The following is a 21,082-nucleotide window of genomic DNA, read 5'->3' on the forward strand; positions in this document are numbered from 1 at the left end:
ATGATTCATAATGCATATTAATTTTTTATTCAATTATACTTCCCTAGTGCTGGATTTTAATTCTCTGACAAGAATTTATCACGCTTCAAAGGGCTATGACAGGGTTTTAGTGTGATTCAAAGTGTAAATTTCTATCTCACAGGACACCCAAGTGAATATTAGCTTTAAGTGGATTGTTTCCTAGTACCACTCAAAACTTCTACTTTCTGACTAGGTAGTGTGAATGTTCATTAACAACACCCCAGACCATGGGACTATGAATTCAGGTGTTGGTCATGTCTCTCTTCTTGCTACAATACACAAGACATTCGACACCATCCGAAACAAACATAAATGGTGAAGGAAATAGATCTCCTTGTTCCCAAAACAAACTGGATTCCTAGATAAGGTTTCATGTAAAAAAAAAAAAATCAGAAGTATGTAAAGCATGTGAGAATTTTGTTTGTGATTAAAGACTGTAATAATTTTTTAAAAGAGCAATAAACCTCATAGTCTACTGAAGAATAAATCATTAGCAAATTTTTCTGTTCACAGAACCAGTCTATCAAAATACTTATATCTTATTTTCTAAAATTATGTTTCTATAGTAAATATAATACAGAATGCTAGAGTTTAAAGATAAGTAACATATGGTAAAACTCTATAACAAAATGACATTTTAAAATGCATATGTGAGTCATTATCTTCTAGAATTTTCTGTATAGAATGGTTACAATTACTTATTATATATTGTGTTTTAAAATCTTCTAAACCCTACTAACATTCAACATGTATTTTAATATTCATACAGCCTTATGGGGTTTAAATGAAGACAAAACCCAACTAATACTAATAATGTAATATTTTCTTTATATCTTACTCTATGTAAATTAGAATCTGAATTACAACTAGAATAGTCTACTGAAGAATGAATCTTAGTGAATTTTTCAGTTCACAGAACCATTCCATCAAAACACCTAAATCTTCTTTTTTAAAATTATTTTGCTATAGTAAATCCTGAAAGACTGGACACTTTAAACAAATGTAGATTGTTCCTTGAAGCTTGGAATTACAAAGCATTTGTCTTTTGAAAAGACAACAGCATTGGTCACCTGCCTGCTTAAATATGATTGGAAGGTCTTTTTGCTGACAGCTTCTCTTTCCCTTCTTCGCACATCAGCAGGGCTCTCAAGTGCATGAAAGCTAGTGTGATCCATCATACGCAAAGCCGAGAACTGTGCAGCCTCAACTTTCCCATCAAAGTGAACATTCACCCATTTCAGACTGTCAGGCAGTGGTGCCTGAAGGTCATCCCTGGGAAAGAGACATGTTGCTCTCACTCTTCTTAATGAAGTAGTTAACATAATGGACATTCGTGTATGTTGGGTATGGATTTCTCTGTAATTCTCTAGTTTTTTCAAAGTAATTCAGGGTGTACATATAATAATCAAAATTTCAATGTTCTTCTGTTTTGTGTTACATATAGCTCTTAAATTTTTATATAAGACTTTGATAATTGTTTTCTTTTATTTTTATGATTGTAATATAATTACATCATTCCTCCTTTCCCTTCCCTCCTGCCAAATTCTCCCATACACCTTACCCCTCTCAAATTCATATCTTCTGTCTTCATTAATTGATGCTGTGTGTGTGCATGCGTGTGTGTGTGTGTGTGTGTGTGTGTGTGTGTGTGTGTGTACAAATACATACCTAAATACAACTGGCTCATTCTGTAAATGCTATCTTTATGTTTTCAGGCTGACTATTTGATATCAAATCACCCATTCATATACTCTTCCCTGGGGAAGACTATTTCTCCCATTCTTAGCATTCTCTGTGTAGTCCTGAACCTGCTGGACTTACCTGCTGGACTTTTCTACTTTAGCATGTTTATTTTTTTTTTGTCATTGTTTAGTTCATGTTTAGCCAGTCATGTTTTTGAGACTTTATCAGTCTAGTTTCTGATATTTTTAATACCTGACATTCTTGAAGTCACCTTTCTCTTCAGTTTCTCTTTTTCTCTGACCCAAGTTACAGACCCAGGTGTCAAAAAGTTCAATGAAAGTAAGGTTAATTTTTCTAAGATCTATCTACACTTAGAATTTACAAAGTAAAGTAAATTCTTCTGGGCATTGCTAATTACAACCAAGTGGCATCTTATTCCATGGAGAATAAGATTCCTGCCCTCTTAAATACATACTGAAAATATGCATCTATAGGTCTCAATAGGTAATAGCACCCTATAAATAACAGACTTTTATTTTTCATTAATGAGTAAAATAAAGGCCTAAAAGTCTACTTTTTAGCTAGCCATCTCTTGATTGCATCATCATAGCCTCCACAATGCTTGCAAAGGTGTGAGGTGGGTATTTTCCATACTATACATAATTTGCAACCACAGTATTGTACAAATCTTCACTGAGAGCCACAAAACACTAGGATGACAAATAAGTCTTTTCACACATGTGTATATTCTAAAAGCTATTCCTTGATTGGGCATAAATGGTTGATTGAAATCCCTGTCGTTGAAGCTCTGACTCAACCTCTGCTAACTGGATTTCAGCTAATGGATTTAGAAAGCCAATCTTCATGTTCAGGGTCCACCTGTCTCTGGAGCCTTGCTTACAGCAACACTGACTTTTCTTTTAATTGGTAGAATCAGTAACTAAATCATAGTTAGACCAAGTTAACTTTGCAGAAATAACCTGTTACGCTGACTTTGGTAGCAGCCTTCTAACTAATGGAAAGAAACCAGAAATACAGAATCCTAAAGGCTGTCTGAGAGTAAAATCTATCTTTTTTCCATGACATGAATTCCCATATTATTCTGAGCCCTGTTTTGCATTTAATTCTTAGCAGACAAGTACCCATTTTTCTATCCCCCTTGTGTTCGCTCTGCCTGAAAGACGTCCTCTCTATCATCTCTCTCTGAAGGATAAAGGATGTTAGTCACCCTGTCTGACACTGCCACAATATAATAGATTCTATGTTCCTTATACAACCCCAAAGCAACGTTTGAGGATGCAAATTAAAAGAATGTGTTGTTTTGTGTTTTTGTTTTTGTTTTTGTTTTGTTTTGTTTTTTTCAGAAAGAAATAACTGCTTTCTGGGGTTAAATATGATATTATTTTAGAAATTCGATAAAATTTATGCAGAATCTAAAGCTCAGCCATTATGTCAAAGTAATTATGTAGTATTTATTTATAGATGATTTGGTGAGTAGTATTTCTCAATTAAAAAACCATGACGATAGGCATGTTTTATTATGTGTTATCATGCAGAAATCTAAATATGGTGTCAAAAGTTGTACTCTATCCCAACAGAAATTACAGCTTGCTGTACTCTAACCCATTGTCCCTTAACCATGGAAAAAATAGCAGGTATTCAAAGTGTTCATTTCTTCATTTCTTCCCAAACAAATGATTTGTCTTTACACCAGTGCCACATTGTGGCTGTTGGCACCCTGCCCCCTCCTTAAAACTTTAGTTTCCTTGTGCTCCCTCTGCCACTTTCTTCTTTGGGGCTTCCGCCCACCTCTCCATTCACTCTTTGTCATTTTTGTTGGAAGCCCTTCTACTTCAATATTTCTGCCTGCTTTCTGTTCCCTGGCAGTAGCATTTATTTCTAGTGCTTCAGCTACTGCTGAGACAGCCAAGCCGACTAAGTGTTTCTCAGAGCAGGAGATAGTCATCCATGTGAACATTTGGCATTTTCTACATCCACTGATTTTTGTCACAGCAGAAAAAGGCTCTCCTTGAATATAGTGAGCAGAGATCAGGGATGACAATAAGCATCCTGTGATGGAAAGAACACCTTCCCAAATGAAATGGCACAGCTCCTGAATTCAGTAGTGCTGAGGATTATAAAATAGGACCTAAATGTACTGGACAATTTTGTTTGAGCATCCTATAGAAATACTAAACTCAATATGTATCAAGGAAACGTTACCTTTTTCTTCCCACCCTTTGCTGCTCATGTCAGTAACTGTGCATTTTCATTTAATGAAGTAGCTTCAAATATAACAACAGCCTTACCTGCTGAGAGTCTCTAACTATGCAAATACTCCTGAAGGTATGATCTGCATACATTGTAGAATCTCCCTCCTCTCCTGGTGTAAACTATCTACTGAGTCTATTACTCTCTCAGCACCATCAGTTTACACAGTCTGGTCCCTAACTCTGATTCCTCATTACTACGTATTCTATCTGTCATCCTAAGGGTAATGTGCCAGTTGACCTCAGTCCTTTGCTGTGGCCTTGGAGCTCTGTCCCCTGCTTGCTGGGATATTTTTAAGGTCATTTTCTGTAAATAAGACATACCAAATAATTTTTTAGCCTATAAAAGTTATTACCTACTGTAGTTTTCATTGGCAGCCATATTTGACAAAACCTTTACCTCAATGCATATTAAAAATAAAGAGAATTTTTTAATATACATATTCCTGTTGGAGCCCAAACAGATGAGAAAGGATTAAGAGGACCTTGTGGGATGACAAGACATATAGCATCAAGGGCTAGCACATCCCAATTTTATACCAATGATTTTGCTGTGAGGTTGTGGGTGACCTAATGAAAATTTTCCTCATTTGTGAAGCAGGAATATAGTTGAGATATCTCTCAGTTTATAACAATAATCTGGATTCTAAATATTCCTTTCAAAATTACACTTAATTTCTTGATTTCTTAATTTCTTTAAATCATATTTAAAATGTCCTTCTGGAAGCATTTTTCTCATCCTTTAGAGACTCTTGTCTTACCTCAGCCCACATCTATCCATCATTTTCTTATAGCTACCAGAATCTTAGAAAAGTTTCTTCTGTCAAGATATTTCAGCAATATAGCTAATATGTAAATGAATCTTCCCTTGGTGACTTTTTCTACATAGTACTTTCTGGACGGAACCTATTATCACATATCTTCACCTCTAGAGTCTTTGTGTTTCCACCTAGTAATTCAGTTGGCTGAAATGGTACTTCCAGATTCTTATATATTTGTCATGGACATAGATGAAAGAACAGAAGCATTAAATTATTGTTGAAACCCACCCTATAACCTAAGATAATGCTGTGAATTGAGCTGTAGATGCCACATAAACTTCTAGAGGTCCTTAAGAAATGACCTCTAGAATTTTAAAACCAAATCTTTGAAACAAAACAATTATATCTCTTTCAAGGATGTGTTAGTTAAATCTGTCTCCTGCTGTGTGTACCAGTGATGGTTGTAAGATGATAGGTTGTTTTCTGACATTTTCATCTCTGCATAGTTTCCAAAAGCTGCTGTATCTTGCTGTAATAGCTTTAGCCATACAAGCACATAATTAGGTGCCTGGCATGTTTGAGCAGAAATGAATACTTAATCTTCTCATTGAAAGTGGCTACATGATTAGAAATTAAATTCTTTCTAGACTATTCTCAGTAGCTCCCCTGTGTTTTCCCTTGAGTTTTTAAGACATTTCCAGAAGTTATGTGCCTTCTTTGTGGCTTCTCAAACAGTCCTATTTTCTAACCTGAATAGAAGCTTACTTTTGATTTATGAATAAAAATATCCTGGAGTTACTACAGCCTTATAGCCTTATAATATCAATTGCAAGAAAAAAATGCTTATGTACATAAGGAACTCTCCCTGTAAGATTCATGAGATTGGGGCTCTCTTAGTTAAAAAAAGGTTATCATCATAATAGATTACAAAGAAATATTGAAGTGTAATTAGTTTGTTTCAATAATTATTAAAATGCTCTAATGTTTTTTATTGAAGCTTAAAGTTAGTACAGTTAATAAACCTTTAACTTTCACATTTTCTTCCACATAGACTAGTACTTCTCAGATTATGGTATAACATCAACAGATGGATAAAATATGAAGATGTAAAATATTAAACTGGGGAGCGTTGGGACTACCTGCAAGATGTTGTTTCCTGTTGACATGTACTTTATCGCCTGCACCTTCCAGATCTACGGAAGACCTTTGAGCAGGAACCCTTGGGAAAGGAAGTGTCCCTGGAACAGGAAGTCTTACTCCAGTGTCGGCCACCTGAAGGGATCCCAGTGGCTGAGGTAACAAAAATGCATTGCATTTAGCAGTTGGCACTCACTTATTCTAACAGAGCCTAATCCATGGCTAATGGTGCAGTGAATTAGGGCATGGCATGATGAATGGTTGGTAATGGAGTCCTAACTGCCTGCTGCTGGCAAAACAGATTGATTAGGAACTGATTAATGACTTGGGAGTCAATTAGACTGGCCCCTTTGGACAAAGCCACAGGCAGCATGGTTTAATTTTATCATTCTCTTTCAAAACATCTATAGAAAGAGATGCGATGACTTAATGCACCATCAATTGTAATACTGTTCCAGATGATGTTTAAAAAACGTTAGTATAAAAAAGGTGTGTGTCTGTCCTATGAGCTGGCTCTTCACGTGTGTGTTTCTCAGTCTACGGTATCATTGTTGAGATCAGAAAGCCATATCTACTGTCGTAAACATGTTCACTTTCATCCAGTTATATTCTACCAGTTCATTCAATGTTTTGGTTCTGCTTAAATGCAGCATCCGGATTGCTAATGAAATGCTATGAATCAGATTTTGGCACGACTTTTCATTAGCAACAATATATTGCCCTTTGAAAAGGGCTGGATTTGAAAAAGTTGCCCTATGTGACCTGTAGGAGAATGCATGCTCTTCGGGGACACTCACCATTACACTCCAGCATCCTGTTGATGGAAACTAATCCCGTGTCTTTCATTTGTTACCAAATAACTTTAAACTCTAACCCAATCTTTACTTCACATGATTAATAGAAAACTATCTCATATTGCCCAACATGATTATCATAGCTGCTGCAGAGTTCTACAAATCCAAACACACTTTTATTTGACAAGTAACAAGATTTGTTGATGGTCCTTACTAGCCTCTGAATTCCATGAAGTCATTGAAGTATTTACTGTATTTTGCATGTGTGCAAAGAGGTATAAGCCTGTTGTTCACACCTATATATGGATCCAGTGGACATAAATCTGCTCATTTTTCATGCAATAAAATCTTGAAATTTTGTCTCTCTAAAAATCTAAAAATAATAATATTGAAATTTTAAGTACCTAATTATAAAAATTAATTTACTGTTTGATTTCTAGTAGCTTTTAAATCCTTTGAAGATTGGTACAAGGTAGAAATTAGCTAGGGTAGTTCCCCCCCCCCCCGACCCCAAATAACAGTAAAACAGAGCATCTCATTCTTCTGAGTTAATACTGGCAACAAATTATTTGAAAATATGTTCAAAAGGACTCTACTTTTTCTGCCATAGCATTTATATCTCTGTTACTCAAGGCAGTCACAATTTCCTATTTTATAATTTTTTAATTCATTTTTTTTATTTATTACAATTTATTCACTCTATATCCCAGCTGTAGCCCCCTCACTTTTCCTCCTGCCAATCTCGCCCTCCCTCTCTCTTATCCTTGCATGTCCTTCTCCCAGTGCACTGATAGGGGAGGTCCTCCTCCTCTTCCATGTGACCCTAGCCTATCAGGTCTCATAAGGACTGGATGCATTGTCTTCCTCTGTGGCTTGGGTAAGGCTGCTCCTCCCTCAGGGAGAGGTGAACAAAGAGCTAGCCACTGAGTTCATGTCAGAGACAGTCCCTGTTTCCCTTACTAGGGAACCCACTTGGAAAGTGAGCTGCCATGGGCTACATTTGAGCAGGGGTTCTAGGTTATCTCCATGAATGGTCCTTGGTTGGAGTATCAGTTTCAGAAAATACCCCCATTCCCAGATTTTTTTTTTTTTTTTGGCTCTGTTGCTTTCCTTGTGGAGCTCCTGTCACCTCCAGGTCTTTCTATCTCCCCCTTAAGATTCCCTGCACTCTGCCCAAAGTTTGGCTATGAGCCTCACCATCTGCTTTGATACATTGTTGGGAAGAGTATTTGAAAGGCCCTCTGTGGTAGGCACCTGTCCTCTTCCCTGTTTTCTCCCTCTTCCAATGTCCGTTCCATTTGCCTTTCTGAGTGAGGAGTGTTCATCTTGCTAAGGATATTCCTTCTTGATTAGCTTCTTTAGGTGTACAGATTTTAGTATGATTATCCTATATTATATGTCTAATAGCCACATATACGTGAGTATATACCATATGTGATTTTCTGTTTCTGGGATACCTCACTCAAGATGATCTTTTCTAGTTCCCACCATTTGCCTGCAAATTTCATGATTTCCTTGTTTTTAATTGCTGAGTAGTATTCCATTGTGTAAATGTACCACAATTTCTGTATCCGTTCCTAAATTGAGGGGCATCTTTTTTTTTTTAACTTTGAAAAAATAAAACCATTTTCCCTTGTAATTGGCATCTCAGGACTCTTTAGCACCGTATCAGAAGTTGCACGATTATCACTCACTATCACAGAAGTTGCACGATTATCACTCACTATCACAGACCTTGCAGACCCAAAACACAGCCTGTGGTTTAGTGTGGCCGAAATGAAGGACAGTTTTCAATACAACGTTTCATTTAAGTTACATAATAGTACATCTGCCTCTTTACTTGTAGTTCTAAAGCAAACCTGTTCAAAAAGCCACTGTGATGTTCCAAACATCCTATGAGCAGCATGAACATCTGTGGTCTGGCTTCTATTCAAGGCAATGTAAAAACAGCTACCCTGGAAAAATCTTACAAAGAGAATATCATGCTACTCTTCTTTTTTAAGTCTCAACAAAGTAGTTCACTTTGTCAAGGAGTAAAGATTCATGACTTCAAACTAATTGGCTATGAATTTTATGTGTATCATCACTGGGGAAGAGTCTAATTAACATTTGGCAAGCTGAAAAATCATATACCCATTTGACATTCAAAGAACTATATTTAATACATATTACTTTTTCATTTTTTTAAGTCAAAAAAGAGATCAAACATACATGCTTAAGAGAAGGCTAATAAACTCCTCTGTAGATTTTTTTAACACCATTAAAATCACCAAGATCAAAAATCCAATGGATGACTTTACATGACACTTTCCAGCTGCCGTTTGCTCAAGAGCAATAGAAAAATGTAAAGAGAAAGGGATAAAAGAGAGCTTGGGAGACTAAGAGATTATTTGATCATTTTATTGTCAATATAAATACATTCAGTACTTCATTTTCATTTATGTTTACGGAATTTGAAGGCATAACTGTGACATAAAATAAAGTGTTCATCTTAACATAAAATCAGCAGGTAAAAATGCATGTTTTATTATCATTAGTTTAGCCCCAAGGAGGTCAGCCTGGATAAATAAGTGCTTCACTGCTATTTAAAGCAACTACTTTTGAGAGGAAAGCACAGTCAGTGTTCAGTGAACACCTGGCTGGTCCAGTCAGATGATCTGTACTTTACACACATGTAGGTGGTTTCATGAAGGAAGATCCTTTGCAAATTATCAGGAAGCAGTAATTTTCTTCTGGCTATCCAAACCAGGCATCTTAAAAAAAAATCTAACCTCAAATATAATCATACTGCATTTGTGCCTATAATGTCATAGGTGTTGCCATGATGGTAACAGTTGGTCCTTGCCAGGATATGGGCATCCTGTAGTCTATTTTATGAAACAGCAACTGATTTTCTTTTCAAAATCCAGGTTTAAATTCAAGCATAATCATGTTTTACTCTCTGACTTTAGACAAGACATTTTAATCTTTTGCATCCAGATTTTTCAGTCACATAAGGAAGATATTATTATTTATACACTAAATGTTTGTGATATTTAATAACAATAGTACATGAAAAGCACTTAATCCTATCTAGATCCATAGAGTACTATCAAGCATTATTTACACTCTTACTATGTTATATTATTAATTCCCAGAAGATTGAACTCAATATTATAAAATAGCCACTGAACTTTGCTTACCCTAAGCTCTCTGGGATACATGATGGAGGAACCTCTGCTATGTGAAGAATCAACAAGACACCTCCTATATTCTACAGCCATTGGTTTGCTTGGAGGCCATTAGTGCTACAGACAAATGTAACACTTAGAACCCAACTTTGCCTTCTACTAATGCTAATCAAATTGCCTGACGTATTCTTTTTCTCATTGCTGTCACCAAACACCTGACAAAGAGCGACGTCAGAGAAGAAGTGTCTGCTTTAGGCTATAGTTTGAGGGGATCCAGAAAGTATTCTTTCCTTTCCTTCCTCATGGCATTTGACTCCATCTCAATAGCCTGTCTCTCTTCCATGTCCCCAAAGAAGCTAGAAAATTAATATGCTATAAAGTGGGTGCTGGGCCATTCCCAAGGCATAATAGCAGCCCTCTATGAAATTAATCGCTCTCCGCTCATTTGAGTTCATGCCTAGAAAAATGTTACTATCACATGGCAAGCCTGGGCTGCCTTATATCATCAGATTATTCCTTCAGGGGATCACTGGATCAAACCATCAATGGAGTCAAGGGGTTTTGGCATGGTAGGAGGAACAAAATGGAAAATTTCACTAAAACCTGTGATTTGTTTCACCTTTAACAAGGGGATAATTGCTTCCCTAATTATAATTGAGCTATTTCTCATAGGAGCTTAATTGGAGGAACAGGGCAGCACAGTGTTCAACTTATTGACCCAGTTGTACTTTAAAAAACTGTCTTCTTATTTATCAACATTTGCATCTCTAATTAGTGAGTGGGAAAATATGGGGTGAAGTGTGAAAGAATAGATTGTTTTGCTGAGTTTAGGCATGATAAATAGGAAACAGATATTTTTAAGTAGATACTGACAAGACCAAAACCTACTGGCAGCTGGAGGCACTAGCGAATGTGTAGCATCAGGTGGCTTTCTGTCTAATGGCTTACTAATATGGCCACTGAAAAGTGCCTCGTGAGCCATGCCACCCCTCAGAATGGGTGAAGATGAATTTCCTGCCAGGTGTGTTGTTACCAAGCCATGAGTCATGGTTTTTCTGGGTAAAAGAGGCTTAGAGAGAAACAAAGAGCTTGGACTTCATTTGGGAGGGAACCTTACTTTCAGTGCCTATAATGTCGGAATTTTTCCTCTTCTGTATAACACCATAAAAAAACCTAGAAAATAGTTTTTTGTTTGTTTTTAAGTCTTTTGTTTCCAGGCTAGTCATTTTAAGCTTTGCATTGTTCCAAGAACATTTTCTACACCTTTATGGTATTTTTCTCTTAACCTATCTCTAGTACTTAATACACTGAGCACAACACAAAGCCATGCATCCCTCTATATTTAAATTAATGACAAAATTAACATTCAACACATCAATTTATACAACAAATATAAGCTATGAGATACATTGTCTTACCAGCTCCTGATTCAAGGGTCAGTATTTGAGCATGCCTGATGATTCCCTCAGGACTATCTGTAGATGCAAAATGCATAGTCTATCTTCCATTGTCATTCCATTTATTCAAGAAATATTTCTTGTAGATTCACTGTGTACTCAATAATCTTATGATTTTCCTGAGAAAGGATAAACAAAAAGAAGAGGCAGAATAAAGGTGTTTTCAGTCAACCACCAGTAAAAAGCAATACAGCAAGGTTGTATGGGAGTGGGGGAAAAAAAGGTCATATTAGGAGGTTATTGGTGGTTGAGAGTGTTCAAAGAAAGTCTCTCTGACAAGATAAATTTGCACTGAGATCTGGGCAAAAGGAAAGAACCACTCTTGAAAAGAACTGGGTCAGAAAGATCTAGGCATCAGAGAAATGGCACAAATCCCCTCAGGAGCTGATAGTTTTGAAAGACCAAGCTGAAGGCTCTCATCTGAGAGCCAACGACAGGAAGATATTCCATGTCAGGAAAAGAAGACTTCAGGGACTGTGGACATAACAAGCCCCTTGGAACCATCTTTAAATGTGTGGGATGCCACCAGAGATTTTAAATAAGGAATTTTCATGACCTGATATGTGGCTTTAAAAGATCACTCTTACTACTTAATGGAAAACAGATATTTTTCCGAGTATTAGAAAGGGGACAAGAATAATATTTAGGATTCTTGCTTGGCTGTCTTGATGCTCAAAAAAAGAAAATAGTTTCTTTTCCTAAGATAGAAGTAGAAGGTAAGAAAAATGGGAAAGCACAGGACATATATAGTTTTTTTTCTGAATATGCTATTTAAATATGATTTTCCAAAATGAATAAAATCTGTCAGTTATTTGTTCTGTCATGAGAAAGTGACATCTCTGTATGTTCACATTCAACAGGCCTACTTAGCAGGGGCTCCTTCTAGATCACCCAAAACCAAAATAGAATCTGTTTCCACATATCATTTATGCTTCAACAATGAGCAAAGTCTTAAAGAGACTTATAATCACTAGGCAGAGGTGTCTTTTATTTTCAAGACCTTGATTTGTTGCAAATAAAAAGTTATTTTGTATTTTTGATCCCTATCTTGCTTTGGAATTCCAAAGACTCTCCATATGCCTACAGTCTGTACTTACCTCAGTCAGCATGAAAGGGAAAAGACATCTCTAGAGAACAGAAGGTTTGCATTTCCTGGTGATGGTCAGACTTAGCACAGTGTTGAATACTTTCCATTGGCAAAAGAAGGCTAAGAATTGCGTTGTTTATCTGAAGTCAAATTCTTGGCAAAAAGTAGTAATAGACTAGTAACATCAATAAGCTTGTCAATTTAGAGCCCTTTTTACTGATTTAAAAAAATAATCAGCCTTTTAAACACAATTCTGGGCTGATTTGTTCTCTTGTGTGGTATTGTCATATATAGTCATTCAACTTTGGGACTTTTTTGGTTTTAAATTTTATTTCTCAATTAGACTTTATTGCATTACATTCTTTGTCCATTTGCTTTTATCTCTTCACGGTCTAACTTCAGTTTTAGAAGTTTACAGAACTGAAGATGAGTTCGCCTCCGCAATATGGTCTGTGTACATTCAGCTCTCAAAAGCAATGAGCCAGACATATGTGCAATTAAGGGAGGAAAACAAATTCCCTTTCTTGGCAAATCCCTTCCTTCTGCAGAAGTTACAACAACTGAGCAAAATGTCACTGTAGTTTCCATTTGAATTTTTTAATTCTTTGCCCATTTTATTTTTACAATTGCCCAAAGATAGAATTTCAACTTGCTTGAATACTAACACTTCTTAGAACACATAAAATATCTTTATTTTTACAGACCTACCAAAGGTGTAAAGAATACTGAATAACACCATCAAAGAAGAAGTAAATGATTTTTTTTTTTTTTTTTCAGATCAGAGCAGCAAATAGTTGCAAAACCAATGTGGCCTTCTCTTCTTGGAATGCTTTCTTGATTATTTGAGATATTCAAAAGAGACTTGTATCTATTGCCAATAGAGCAAACAAAAAAGAGAGAGAACCCCAGAACTTCAAGCCTGTGAGCAGGCGGAGGCAAACATTCTTTGTGGGGCTATACAGAATGCTTGTTACCTATAGACATCTTTTAGAATTGTCAAAGCTTTGTTCCCTTGGATGTGGTACACATGACCCATGTGGACACAGTCTGAGAGTTTCTCAGATAGGCTCTTAGACACTCCCACCCCACACATGACCACTTCAATGGCATATGCATTTTACAGTCTACAAGTGTCACTCATCTGGAAAACCTGACAGTAATGTCCCACTCTTAAGTACAGATTAACAGGTACTGTTTATGATGTGATTACTAAAGGTTGTAAAACTGCCCATATTTTCTATATTATAGCATATTTTAAGAAGGGGAAATTAAGCAAATAAGTTAATAATAATAGTAACAACAATAATACTTCAGACATGTCACTTGTAAACAAGTCAGTGAAACTTGGCAGATTCCCAGAGGTTAGCTAATGCACCTATGAGAAACTTAGCTTGGCCAAGTGTGCATTTGATAATTGCCCAATAATTGCTTTTCCCATTTGTTTGATTAATGTACCTATATAACAATTCCCTACCAAATCCCCACTCTCAAAGGTGTGCACACACTTCAGAATTCTGTTGTGTCACTTTCCAGTGCGATGTTCTGGCACAGTGGGCCCAATTTCCTACTAACAATGTAACTTTTCTGATAGATGTGATTTTTTCTGCATAATGGTTACTGGAGTCACTTTTTCATCTTGGATGGCATGTGGCAGTTTCCTTGGTTAATTAGGACAAATGTGCCAATTATGTTAATGTTTCTCCCGATACCAATCAGTGAATAATTAGACACAACACATCTGTCTTTCGCAGGGGAGGAGAATAGGAGGAATAAGGTGCCTGGCTTCTTATATTGACATATATGATTAGACAAGACCTAAATCAATCTCTGGGTCAGCAAGTTTTCGTTAGAAGGGTGCAGGTTGCCACTGGCCACTGAGGGTCTGAATACCTCCAGAAAATGACAAGTTTCTACAAAGAATGGAAGCCATCTTTTCTTCCTTCAGAACAACAAAATTACATAGCCCTATTGGTAGAATGTAGTTAGGCTATATATTTATTTGTCTCTAATCTACCGAAATATATAAGTTCTTGTATAGAAGTATTTAAGCTCTCAAAGATAATTTGGTTTTATTTATATTAGAGATTACGCTGAAAGAAATCACAAGATTCAGCCTGTGGGACCAGAGCGAAAGGATTGTGAATATACATGAGCCACCATGATATTTCAGTTTGCCACAATCTCTGTTTAGAACTTTCTATGTATCTAAATCTCAGAGACTTCTGGTTACTGGAAAATTGACGTTATTTCCATTGTAATGTTACTGGCATTCACATTCCGTATTTGGTAGGACTGTAGAGAGAGATGAAGTTGTATCTAAATTATTTAGTACCATAGGCAATATCTCCATCCTTGGGTTGACACTGCAAATATAAAGAAACGTCTTATAAAATCAACATATTATAATCTGTGAAGTAGTCACAGAATATCCTAATGTAAAAGCTTGTGTATTTGTTTAAAATTCAAAGTTTCCATTTCTGAGTAAATATGCTTTGTTATATCCAACACTTAATAACATTCCACTATGTATTTATCATCCAAGGATCTCATCAGATATAATCCTAAAAATTGTATTATTGAGGTTTCAAATATAGCATCCCAACTGTTTTTTGAGAAACAGTTCGTTACACAATAAATCTACAATGTCCACTGTAGTTTTTCTTTTACAGTGATGCTTTTAATTGAAAATAACAGCTCAGAAAAGACATATAATAGTTTTGAAAAGAAGTTACATTTGCTAACACTGGCCTTCAGTCTTCCTCATATATGATGTGTTGTTTTTGTTTTTTGTTTTTTTGTTTTTTTCATTTTCTCAGTGCACTGAGAAGACTAGAAAACCAAGGAAGATGCTATGTTAGTCAGCTTTATTTATTTATTTATTTGTTTGTTTATTTATTTATTTATTTATTTATTTATTTTTACTCTACCCACAAGTATTTGAGTTTGATTCTTCAGTAGTTAAACAGGAATATAGTTAGATTCTTAACAGAAGTTTTAACATAAAAATCACGGAACACTACTAGAAATAAATTTTGAATGACTATCTTATTTAAATAACTTCCTTTTTTATTACCCTATTAGCTATAAGAACACTATTAGCTAGAAGTTTGGGGTCAGTATTGGGTAGCATAACTATTGTGATATTTGGTTAGGAAAATGAGGGGTGAATAAAAGTGAAAAAATGAGTTTTCAAAATTGGGATTCAGTTTGAGGGTTTTAACTTATCCCATATCTAACTGTGAGCTTTAAATGGATAAATTATTGGGAACCATAGAATTTTTTTCTGTCTTTGTCCATGGTGTAGATTTTATAAAAATCAATATAAAGTATTTAGAAAGAAGATAATAGGCAATGTTTAAAATGTGATGGTTGTAAAATGTTGAAGTGACCTCTCAGTAGAACTTTTGGAAGTCTGGGCCATTGAGCAGTGGTTTATAGCAAAGCCTTGCTTCCCCTGACAGTACGGCCAGTAGTACTGACTTTTATAAAATACCAGTCACTGTGAAACTATAAAACCATGCATCTAAGAACCATAAAGTTTGTTTCTTAAATCAAACCACACAAGGAAAGTTGGCAGTTTGTATACACCTTCTCAAGCAACATACAATAGGGACAGCATGCTTCAGTCCTGAACATAATCAAGTTGGAAATCACTCATCTTCATCACTAAAATCATATTAGTGTTGGGAGAATTCTATAGGCAATCAACTGAACTGTGGGATGAGAGTATTGGGGGAATTCTTAAGCATGTGATCTGATCCTCCTACAGCAATACCTGGGAACCCACCCCTATGCACGGAGGCTGGAAATGTAACATCTATTCTGGACAAATACTGTTGTGGCTACCCTGGCCTCCACTAGGAGAGTTTACTAAGTGAGGATTTCTAAGTTCCATTTATTTATTTTGTTTGGGGTGTGAATATGACACAGCCTGTGGGTGGACATCTGAGGACAACTTTCAACCCTCAATCTTCTTTTTCCAACCTCTGCGTCTCAGGGATCAAACTGAGGTCACTGACTGTGAAGCACCTTGCCTACTGAGCCAGCTCACTGGCCTCCAACATGAGAACTTAGCAGCTGGTATTCACGGAATGCCTTACAATGGTATAGTGAAAGTGTTTGCTTTCCTGACTGATATTGGGAATTTAAAAATATGTACTCATTAACAGACATTGAGGGCTCTGGTTCATGTTTAAAACAGCCTATTTTGACATTAGCCTCTGGGTCCTAAGTTTAGCACCAGGGAAAAAGCCATTTAGACTGTGGAGACGTTCCTGATTCCATATACTTCCCGTCTCTTACCTCATTAAATCTTCCAGCACCCTCTCACCGGGTAGCCCTTCACCTTGTAACAGGTAAAGACTGTAACCAATTCTGTTCAACTCTTACATTCTTTGTTACCCCTAGTAACAAAATAGTTTTATTGACTATACATTTTTGAAATTTGGCTCATTAAAGTGGTACAAATTATGTGTGGCCTTATTTGATTGATTTTCATAAGCTCTCGGAAAAAAAATATTTTTAAAGTGTTGGATTGTTTCACCAGCTTTATAAAAGTATAGTGAGGCCATTTTATGATATGGTATATTGTTACTATCCGGACATACTTTGTTAAATAAGGAAAATCAAGATGCAGGAGAAGAATTAATTAAACTCGACTTGAAAGTCTGCTCCTGACTCCATTATTATAAGATAAACAGTAAGATATCAAGCTGAAAGAGAGATCAATGTGAAAAGAGGTTATGATTGATCATGTGCTTATTATGCTTTTCATATTTGTTGAACATCTAGATGGAATTAAGTAGAAAGTACTTGGAAAGATGCGCAGAACTTAACAGAAATTGAAACTAATGTTGATGGTTTTAGCATTATCAGCCAAAAGCGAAGGGAGGGTATGGTCATGCAGTGTCCAGGAGCCTTCAGGTCTCAGGCCAAGTTGCAGTCAAGCTTTCAAAATTCAGTTACTTAGGCCCTGCCCTGTAACAGATAAAATCAGAGCCTGTCCGATGGGCTCTGGGTACAAAGATGCAGGACAATTCTGTCGTGCAGTTAAGAACCACTGTCATAAATGAGAGAGGGCATAAAATGGGAGCAGTGAGACACTTTCATAATGGCATGCAAACATCAGAGAGGGTTTCCTGAGGGCACCCAGGGCAGCTCCTTGCAGTAGCAAGATCAATAACCAAAGACGCCTTTGCATTTGAAAATTAAACAGGACCACTGATTGCCATTGGAAGTAAAAATGGAGCAGAACAATGGGGGTTACTCCAGAGTGTTGCCACCTGAAGAGTGAATGAGCAAGTGATGGGGACCAACACGGTCGTAACTTTTATGAGATAAAAAGGTTGAAGCATGACTGTTGAAAAGGAAAGACACACAACATGTGCTTGGACTAAGCAGGGAGTTACAAAAATATCGAGTACTGTGTTGATGACCCAGGGGCTCAGAAGGTCGAAGCAGTAAAATAATATGAATCACCAGTGGCTGCAGTTTCTGAAGGTAAAGTCTCAGCAACCTGGAGTTGCAGATGGCTTTTGAAGTGGTACATAAACCTTCAGGTTATGTCTTCTGGATAAATGTCCTCTCTTGCCTATTTGCTAACGCTTTCAGCTAGAATTGTATGAACGTAATTTTGTTTGCTGTTCTTTGGTTGAATGTTGAAACAGGACTCACAATGTGAGGTTTTCTTGGCAGAACTATACCATGTTCTCATTCAGTATATTTGCCGCAGAGCAAGAATATCACAAGCCACAGGATGTCCAAATTTCACATCATGAATTTCAGTTCCTCTGTATCTGCAAAGACATGGTGTCTCTAGGACAGATCATAATGGGATGCTGCTTGATTTAAAAAAAATAAACGTACCCATTGAAAATATTTTTAGATATCTTTCATTTTGAAGTGACTAGCAGAAAATATCTTCCCTGAAAGCCTACTTAAAATGATAAAGATCATGAAAGGTGTACCATACCTTAGAGGGATGCCACAAAGAACAAGTGTTGAATAATTACTTGAAACACATATGAGTATATATTTATCATATTTCTTACATTTATTACAAAAATAGAAGTGAACATTAGGTTTAATGTTAGGTTTAATATTGTTTAAATGTCCTCAATTAACAATGCGTTCTACACATGCTTTTAAAAAGCAATTGTGCCAGTTAATTAAATGTTATATTTTAATATCAGCCAAATAGCTATTGGTTTATCCAATGCTTACTTATATAGTGCTCAGCTATTATTTAAAAGTAAATGGAGGTGACTTGACAGGCTAAATCTCAGTGAAGGGTAAAGAACTTAGATTCTAGCACGTATCGTATCAAGCTTTTTAGATTAACATTGTTTCTTTCATATTTTGAGTCTTTACATGCCTCACTCTCACCTCCATAGGTAAATTTTTATTTAAATGTTCACGACAGTTTTAAACTATTCGTTGTATGTTAGGCATAAGGCATTTGACCTCCAAATCCTTATGAAATGTGGTCTGGAGTAATTCTCATTTTATAAACAAGCAGACCAAGCTGTAGAGATGAGCAACCAACTCAAAGAGACACAAATCATCCAAAATGACCAAGTTCAGTTTGAACTCAGATTGTCAATTCAGCCCTTTTCTTTGAGACTTTAGGAACTGCCATTTACAGGAGAATATATGTAACAAGAGAATATGCAAGCAGGACATTCTAATGTTGCTTCTTAACTATTCTTTTCATCTTTAATGAAATTCCATGCTTTTTAAACGCTAGGGAAAATGACATCGAATATGTCACCCAGTGTAGCAAAAGGCTACAGTTACTGAACCCATGAACAAAAAACCGAATGCTGTTGGTCTCACTACACCATGTCAAGTCGTGGTCTGTGGCAGAAACCTTTTATTGCTTTCTGCACTTCAACCTATTTTCCTGTCTTCTTGAGTGTTTTATACACAGTTAAATATAACTATGTACTGAGAGTTTCTTGTTGTATAAATCAGTTTACCAAATGGGAGAGATGGAGTATAAAGGAGAAAAATAGGAAAAAAAACAAAATATGAAGTGAATTAGAAGCCAAAGAGGGTACTGACACAATTTATGCATTGTGCATAAATTTTATTGGAACAATTTAATTACTTACTATTCAATATGATAAAAATATAATACATTCTATATGATAAAAATAAAATACAACAAGGGATGCTATATATTTTTCATAATTTTGTATATAATATATCCAAGGAGTTACTTCAAAATGGAGGAGTCATTTTCTCTGGTATTGTGGATTCTGGAATGAGCACATGAAACATTTTTAAAAATTAGATGTTACAGCTCTTGCATATTGATTTCTCTTGCTGACTCAGATAGTCTTATACATGATAAATAGAATTACTCTCATGTATTTTTCTCTTTCATACATTTAAGTTTTCATGATTGCTCTAACATTTTGTCTAAGCCAAAAATAATAATTAAATATTATTTTGGCCCACTTGTACTGTAAATATCCTTTTTTTTATAATTTTTTTTCTTATCAGTTACATTTTATTAACTCTGTATCCCAGCCATATCCCGCTCCCTCATTCCCTCCAAATCCCACCCTTCCTCCCTCATCTCCACCATGCCCCTTTCCAAGTCCACTGATAGGGGAGACCTCCTCCCCATTCATCCGATCCTGTTTTATCAGGTATCTTCAGGACTGGCTGCAAAACCCTCCTCTGTGGCCTAACAGGACTGCTCCTCCCTTGGGAGGTGGGGAGGTCAAAGAGCCAGTCATTGAGTTCCTGTTAGAAATAGCCCTTGTTCCCCTCACTATGGGAAACCAATTGGTTACTGAGCTACCACAAGCTGCATCTGAGCAGAGGTTCTAGGTTATATCCATACATGGTCCTTGGTTGAATGTCAGTCTCAGAAAAGACCCTGTGCCCAGATATATTTGGTCCTTGTGGAGCTCCTATCCTTTCCCCATCATACTAACTCCCCTTCTTTCATATGATTCTCTGTACTCTGCCGAAGGTTTGGTCATGAGTCTTTGTATCTGCTTTGAAAACACTGCTAGTTAGAGTCTTCCAGATGCGCTCATTAGACTCCTGTCATACGTTCAATGCACATCCCATCTGTCTTTCTAAACGAGGATTGATCATCTTACCCCATGTCCACTCTCTTCATTATCTTTTTTAAATGTATAGATTTCATTATGTTTATCATATCTTATAGGTCTATATAAGTGAGTATATACCGTGTTTGTCTTTCTCCTTCTGGGATATTTCACTCAGAATGATCTTTTCTAGATCCCACCATTTGCCTGCAAATTTCGTGATTTCCTCCTTTTTGATTGCTGAGTAGTATTCCGTTGTGTAAAATACCACAATTTCTGTATCCATTCCTCCGTTGATGGACATCTGGGTTGTTTCCAGGTTCTGGCTATTTCAAATAAAGCTGCTATAAACATGGTTGAGCAAGTATCCCTTTTGTGTACTTGAGCAAACTTTGGGTATATACCTAGCAGTGGTATAGCTGGGTCTTGAGGAAGCACTATTCCTAATTGGCTTAGAAAGCGCCAGATAGATTTCCAGAGTGGTTGTACCAATTTACATTCCCACCAGCAGTGGAGTTGGGTTCCCCTTTCTCCAGAACCTCTCCAGCATGTGTTGTCCCTTGAGTTTTTCTTCTTGGCCATTCTGATGGGTGTAAAGTGAAATCTCAGGGTCGTTTTGATTTGCATTTCCCTGAT

The 21,082-nt window shown here is 36.4% G+C and overlaps 1 protein-coding gene across 1 annotated transcript in view; it reads left to right on the plus strand.

Moving 5' to 3' along the window:
- The window catches only part of Unc5c (unc-5 netrin receptor C), a 307,297-nt gene that overhangs the window by 207,990 nt on the left and 78,225 nt on the right, over positions 1–21,082 (plus strand). Inside the window, exon 4 of the mRNA XM_055628168.1 lies at positions 5,927–6,030. Coding sequence (XP_055484143.1) covers positions 5,927–6,030 — 104 coding nt within the window. The remainder of the gene's footprint in view (positions 1–5,926; positions 6,031–21,082) is intronic.

This window comes from Psammomys obesus, unplaced genomic scaffold, assembly GCF_907164565.1.
Source record: "Psammomys obesus unplaced genomic scaffold, mPsaObe1.curated_primary_1811, whole genome shotgun sequence".
NCBI lineage: Eukaryota > Metazoa > Chordata > Mammalia > Rodentia > Muridae > Psammomys > Psammomys obesus.